General features: G+C 54.6%; 1 protein-coding gene across 2 annotated transcripts in view; it reads left to right on the top strand.

Annotated features, from left to right (window-relative positions):
• Positions 1–4,765, top strand: part of LOC117404611 (glypican-6-like) — a 6,947-nt gene extending 2,182 nt beyond the window's left edge. For both annotated transcript variants that reach the window (XM_059019299.1, XM_059019298.1), the window contains exons 2-11: positions 1–154; positions 881–1,015; positions 1,222–1,397; positions 1,743–1,823; positions 1,959–2,124; positions 2,933–3,063; positions 3,143–3,283; positions 3,444–3,580; positions 3,761–3,936; positions 4,267–4,765. The exon at positions 1–154 is cut by the window's left edge and continues 5 nt beyond it. In XM_059019299.1, coding sequence (XP_058875282.1) covers positions 46–154; positions 881–1,015; positions 1,222–1,397; positions 1,743–1,823; positions 1,959–2,124; positions 2,933–3,063; positions 3,143–3,283; positions 3,444–3,580; positions 3,761–3,936; positions 4,267–4,550 — 1,536 coding nt within the window. In that variant the 5' untranslated portion in view covers positions 1–45 and the 3' untranslated portion in view covers positions 4,551–4,765. The remainder of the gene's footprint in view (positions 155–880; positions 1,016–1,221; positions 1,398–1,742; positions 1,824–1,958; positions 2,125–2,932; positions 3,064–3,142; positions 3,284–3,443; positions 3,581–3,760; positions 3,937–4,266) is intronic.
• The last annotated feature ends 1,826 nt before the right edge of the window (positions 4,766–6,591 follow it).

Here is a 6,591-nt window from a genome sequence, read left to right as displayed (position 1 = left end):
CACCTGCGGACCTGCCCCCAGGACTACACGTGCTGCTCCAGTGACATGGAGGAGGCACTCTTGCGCCAGAGTGAGGCTGACTTCCGCGGCGCCGTCGACCTCACCAGCCAGTTCCTCCTGACGACCTTCACACAGAGACACCGCAAACTGGACGGTGAGGGACAGGGGAGGGACTAGAGAGGGGGAGGAGCTAGAGACACAGAAAACTGGATGGTGAGGAAGAGGGGAGGGGCTAGAGAGGGGGAGGAGCTAGAGACACCACAAGCTGGACGGAGGGGGAGGGGCTAGAGGGGGAGGAGTTAGATACACAGCGAACTTGAGGGAGGGGCTAGAGAGGGGGAGGAGTTAGATACACAGCGAGCTGGAGGGAGGGGGAGGAGTTAGATACACAGCGAGGGGGAGGGGCTAGGGAGGGGGGAGGAGTTAGATACACTGAGCTGGAGGGAGGGGGAGGGGCTAGAGAGGGGGAGGAGTTAGATACACAGCGAGCTGGAGGGAGGGGGAGGGGCTAGAGAGGGGGAGGAGTTAGATACACAGCGAACTTGAGGGAGGGGCTAGAGAGGGGGAGGAGTTAGATACACAGTGAGCTGGAGGGAGGGGGAGGGGCTAGAGTGGGAGGGTTTAGATACACAGCGAGCTGGAGGGAGGGGGAGGGGCTAGAGTGGGAGGGTTTAGAGATACCGCAAACTGGATGGTGAGAGACAGGGGAGGGGTTTAGAGGGGGAGGGGGAGGGGGAGGAGTTAGAGAACAGGGCTGGGGGTGAATTCGGATTTCTTTTTAAAATCAATTCTGATTCCATTTGAGTTGAATACAGAGAATTGGCCCTGCTGGTGAATGCCTTGCTCTGCTTAATTTATTTGATTTGATTTGACCCCTCAGAGTTTTTCCGCGAGCTCATCGATGTCGCTGAGAAGTCGATGAATCAGATGTTCACGAAGACATATGGGCGCCTCTACACGCAGAACTCACGCGTGTTCCAGGAGCTGTACACGGAGCTGCGGAGCTACTACACGGGTCAGTGTGTGTGTGTGTGTGTCAGTGTGAGTCTGTGTGTGTGTGTCTCGGAGTTTGTTGTTAGTGTGAGACATCCTGTCTGAGTTTAGTGTATATCATGTTGGCTCTCGCTCTGTCTCCTCCTCTCCTCCAGGGGGCAGTGTGAGCCTGGACGATGTTCAGTGTATATCATGTTGGCTCTCACTCTGTCTCCTCCTCTCCTCCAGGGGGCAGTGTGAGCCTGGACGATGTCCTGTCTGAGTTCTGGGCTCGCTTGTTGGAGCGCATGTTCACTCTGGTGAACCCGCAGTACCAGTTCAGTGAGGAGTATCTGGAGTGCGTCAGCAAGCACTCGGAGCAGCTCCGCCCCTTCGGGGACGTGCCGCGCAGGCTCCGCCTCCAGGTGAGGGGAGGGGGCAGGTTACTAACGGTTACGCTTGATTGAGGGGCACTAGGGAGCTGAAAACGTAATTCTATATTGCAGACGCGATTCTCAAATCATTTTTACTAAGTTATTATTGTACATTTAGAGTGCATATAAAAAAATTAGTTTTAATCTGTTTACATACATGCATACATGCATACATACATGCATACATACATACATACATGCATAGACACAAGGGTATCCCATAAGTAGGGCTGTACCGATTCACTGTATCAACCTGTACCTGGAACTGAATCCAAGAGGAACTGAAACTCTTCCCCCCCTCTCTCTCTCTGTCCTCCCCCCCCCTCCCCTCTCCAGGTCTCTCGTGCGTTCATTGCAGCTCGTGCTCTGGTTCAGGGGCTGGCGACAGGGAGAGACCTTGTGGGACGCGCTGCCAAGGTAATATTTGAGTCGTTGCTGTTGTTGAGGGTGTGTGTGTCGTTGTTTGGGCACAGTGTTTGTGTTCTGCTCAGTTTAGCTCTGGTTCCTGATCAGTGTGTCTCCCCCCCCCCCCCCCACCCCCCCCCCCCTCAGCTCACCCCCACTCCGGAGTGCAAGCGCGCACTCATGCGGCTCTCCTACTGCCCCCTGTGCCGGGGCCTGCCCTCCCTCAAGCCCTGCCACTCCTTCTGTCGCAACGTGATGAAGGGCTGCCTGGCCAATCAGGCGGACCTGGACACAGAGTGGAACAGCTTCATTGGTGAGTGGGGTAAAAAAAAAAAGGAGGGACTGGGAGGGAGGGAAGCAGTGTGGCTCTAGTGGAGCTGAGGAGGGACTGGGAGGGAGGGAGGCAGTGTGGCTCTAGTGGAGCTGAGGAGGGACTGGGAGGGAGGGAAGCAGTGTGGCTCTAGTGGAGCTGAGGAGGGACTGGGAGGGAGGGAGGCAGTGTGGCTCTAGTGGAGCTGAGGAGGGACTGGGAGGGAGGGAGGCAGTGTGGCTCTAGTGGAGCTGAGGAGGGACTGGGAGGGAGGGAGGCAGTGTGGCTCTAGTGGAGCTGAGGAGGGACTGGGAGGGAGGGAGGTAGTGTGGCTCTAGTGGAGCTGAGGAGGGACTGGGAGGGAGGGAGGCAGTGTGGCTCTAGTGGAGCTGAGGAGGGACTGGGAGGGAGGGAAGCAGTGTGGCTCTAGTGGAGCTGAGGAGGGACTGGGAGGGAGGGAGGCAGTGTGGCTCTAGTGGAGCTGAGGAGGGACTGGGAGGGAGGGAGGCAGTGTGGCTCTAGTGGAGCTGAGGAGGGGCTGGGAGGGAGGGAGGCAGTGTGTCTCTAGTGGAGCTGAGGAGGGACTGGGAGGGAGGGAGGCAGTGTAGCCCCTGATTGATCTGAAGTCACAGCCTCCTGAAGTGTTTATATCCCTGTGCTGATCAGTGGATGGATGGATCGTGATTTGTCTTTTCCACACTCTCCTCTCCTCCCAATCCCTCCATTCTCTCCTCCTCGCCTCTCCTCCCCTCCACTCTGCCTTTTCCCCTCCCCTCACTCCTCTCCTCTCCCCCCCCCCCCCCCCCCCCAGACTCCCTGCTGCAGGTCACTGAGAAGCTACAGGGACCCTTCAACATGGAGCTGGCGACGGACTCCATTGGGGTGAAGATCTCCGAGGCCATCATGTACCTGCAGGAGAACAGCGTGCAGACCAGCACCAAGGTGGGAGCGGACTGGGAGCACTGGGAGGGCAGCGGGAGGGGGCGAGGTGCGGCTCTGATCTCTGAACTCTGACCCCCAGGTGTTCCAGGGGTGTGGCAGCCCGCGGCCGGCACCGGGCCGGTCCAAACGATCCCCGAGAGATGAGACGAAGCGGCGCTTCAGAACCTACACACCCGAGGAGAGGCCCACCACCGCAGCCCGGACCAACCTGGACAGACTGGTGAGACTAGGAGCGCAGGGGGGACGGGGAGAGAGGCGCTGTGATGATACGGGGAGAGAGAGACTGGGAGAGGGACAAGGGAGCAGACCGGGTTAGTACTGGGGGGGTGTTTTTTGGGGGTGTTAACGGTGTGTTTTGTGTTTTCGGGGGGTCCCCCCAGGCCACGGATCTGAAGGACAAGCTGAAGGCGATGCGCAGGTTCTGGGCGACGCTCCCAGACACGCTCTGCAACGACGAGAGACTCAGCGAGGACCTGAGCAACCAGGAGCGCTGCTGGAACGGGCAGAGCAGGGGCAGGTGAGGGGGGGGGTAAGAACTGAGACAGAGGGTAAGGGGGGGGGGGGGAGGTGGAGTAGATGGGATAGGGAAGAGGTGGAGACATGAGCCTTGCTCCCCTGTCTCAGTGTCTCTCTTGCCCCCCTGTCTCAGTGTCTCTCTTGCCCCCCTGTCTCAGTGTCTCTCTTGCCCCTGTCTCAGGTATCTCCCGGGGGTGACGGGGGAGGGGCTGGTGAATCAGATCAATAACCCCGAGGTGGAGGTGGACATCGCCCGACCCGACAGCAAGACCAGACAACAGATCCTGCAGCTCCGCACCGCGGCCAACCGTCTGAGACACGCTCAGAGTGGCAGCGACGCAGACTTCCAGGACAGCAGTGAGTGAGAGCGGGAGACACGCACGCACACACACACACACAGACACACACACACACACACACACACACACACACACCGAGACACACACACACACACACTGAGACACGTGCAGAGCAACACCGACTTTCAGAACAGAGACACACACACTCTTTTCCCCCCTTTTAACTTGTATCCCCTCTCTGTCTCTCTCTCTCTCCCCCCTCTCTCCCTCCCTCTCCTCCTCTCTCCCTCTCCTCCTCTCTCCCTCTCCTCTCTCCTCTCTCTCCTCCCCCTCTCTCTCTCCTTCCCTCTCCTCTCTCCTCTCCCCCTCCCCCCCCTCTCTCTCTCAGGTGAGGATGGCAGTGGCTCTGGTTTAGGCGAGCGCTACAGTGAGGACTGGCCGGCCTCTGGACCCAACCTGCACAACCAGAACCAGAACCCCAACTCACGGGCTGGGCCGGGCCAGGGCAAGCCCCCCCGCGGCCGGGACAGAGCCCCCAAGTGGACCCGACCCAACCAGCACCAGAACCAGGGGGACGGAGCGCAGTCCGGAGCCCCAGCACTGCAACCCAGAGCGGCCCTGCTGCTGCTGCTGCTGCTGCTGCTGGCTCTCACTGCCCTCTACTGGCGGTGAGACAGCACTGCGCCCGGCCAGACCCCCCCCATTGCAGAGCACAGTGAGCCAGTCCAGGTTTAAAATGCATTCATACTGTGAGCTTAACACTACTACTACTACTAATAATAATAATAATAATATTAAGACCCTTTGGTCTTCAGTGTTTTTTATTAAGTGGATAATGTAAGGGTGAAGGTTGAATTAATTTTCTACATGTGTATTTTGGAGGGGGGGGGGGGGGGGATGACCTGAAGGTGCTTTAGTTTCACCCAGCAGTTTTTATTTTGAGGGGGGGTAAGGGTGGGGGGGGGGATTTTAAATGACAGTGAAACCGGTTTTGGAACTTTGAATGCAGAATCAAAAAAATGTGTATGGAGGGGGGGGACTGGGGAGGGGGAGGACTGGGGGGGGAGGGGACTGGGGAGGGGAGGGGACTGGGGAGGGGTAATGGTGTTACTGGAACAGGTTTGCTACTCCGTTGTTCCTCCGATCTGACCCGAGGTTTCGTTTTGGAAAGGCTTTGCCAGGTTTATTTTTCTGAAGCCTCTCTTTGAAAGTGGCTCTGTTTCGCTGATGTGCCGATCAGTCCCGCCTCGTTCTGAAACTAAAATGCCATGTTCTTACCTCGCATTCTAGTGAAGAAGATATTTATTACTTTTGGCTGGTACTGGGCAGAGGGACTGGAACCAGTATAGAAAAGAAATCTACTGGCAGCATCCCTTTCCAGGGTTTCTTATGAAATTATTACTGGCGCACATTTAGAACAGCAGCAACGCCAGGAAGAGGCGAGAGAATGGATTTTAAACCCTCCGGTTCTCTCTTCAGAGGGGGGTTCTTACACTGCCACACTGTGGCGTCGTGAGGTATTGCACATTCCAGATTTTTTTTTTTAATCAATAACAGCACAACTTGTATGATTTATCGTTATAATTATTTGTATTATTGTTCCCTTTATGTATACATATCTGTTGTGTTTTTTTTTTGATCGAGACGTGTGTGTAAACCAATAATTTAATTATTTTTTTGTAATTCTTTGTTTTTAATTTATTGAGTCAACTGGAAAGCAACACTATCGATCCCCACAGATTTGAGCGACACCAAACACTTTGTTTTTTTTTCATTGCTGAAAATGTGAGATTTGTAATTAGCACACAGTGCCATCTAGGGGCTGAATGTTGAAACTGCAGCTTGTATGTATTTGATTGAGATTTTAACTTAGCACAAAATTGCCAGCGGGTGCCACAAATCTCCTAGCTTTCTCTGACAGGGAGCCTTGCAAAGCACACAGCGGCGCCCGGTGGTTGTATAACGCAGCTGCAGCCTTTATTTTGGGGGGGGGGGGGCTTTCTCTTGAATAGCACACAGCGGTGCCCGGTGGCCAATTCCTGTAATTGGGAGGGAGGGGGTTAATATTTGGTTTTACAGCAAGTAATTTTTAAATGTAATTTTTCTGTGAATATGATGTCGGTTTAAACTCTGTTTGCCCATTTTTTTTAATTGCAATAAAAAGTAACGGATTTCTCGGGGTATTGCCTCAGCAGTTTACCTGGTCTGTATTTTTACCTGGCTGACGTCACAGAGGCGGTACCTCTGTACTGAATCCGGGCTCTGTGGTGCGTCGCCGCAGCGCACGGGAATATCCGCTAGAAAGGGCGTCCCATGATTCTTAATGGTTCGGTATTGGGTTCGGGTTCGGTTTTAGGGCAGGGGGTAGGGTTAAGGTTCGGGTTGGGCTTGGGTTAGGGTTAGGGTTAGGGTCAGGGTCAGGGTGGGTTGAGGTGGTAGAGTTGCCGAGCTGTGGAAGTGAATCATCCGATGCCCTCGGATATCCGTTTACGCTGCTGTGAATGCGTCGGAAACGACGATTGCCTTTTGTTTATTATTTGCTTATCTTTATTTTATTGTATTTTTTTTGTACATAATTGTTTTTGTGGCACCGACAGGTGCGTGGGCTTTCATCCCGTTTTCACAAATATAGAGGAAAATACAAAACACGAGCGCGTCTTGTGTGTCTTCATTTTATGTGTTTATTATTGTAGTTGTTCATGTTGGTTTTATT

Source organism: Acipenser ruthenus, unplaced genomic scaffold, assembly GCF_902713425.1.
Source record: "Acipenser ruthenus unplaced genomic scaffold, fAciRut3.2 maternal haplotype, whole genome shotgun sequence".
In the NCBI taxonomy this organism is placed as follows: domain Eukaryota; kingdom Metazoa; phylum Chordata; class Actinopteri; order Acipenseriformes; family Acipenseridae; genus Acipenser; species Acipenser ruthenus.
Note: the sequence above shows the minus strand (reverse complement) of the source record. Positions and strands in the feature narration are given on the sequence as shown.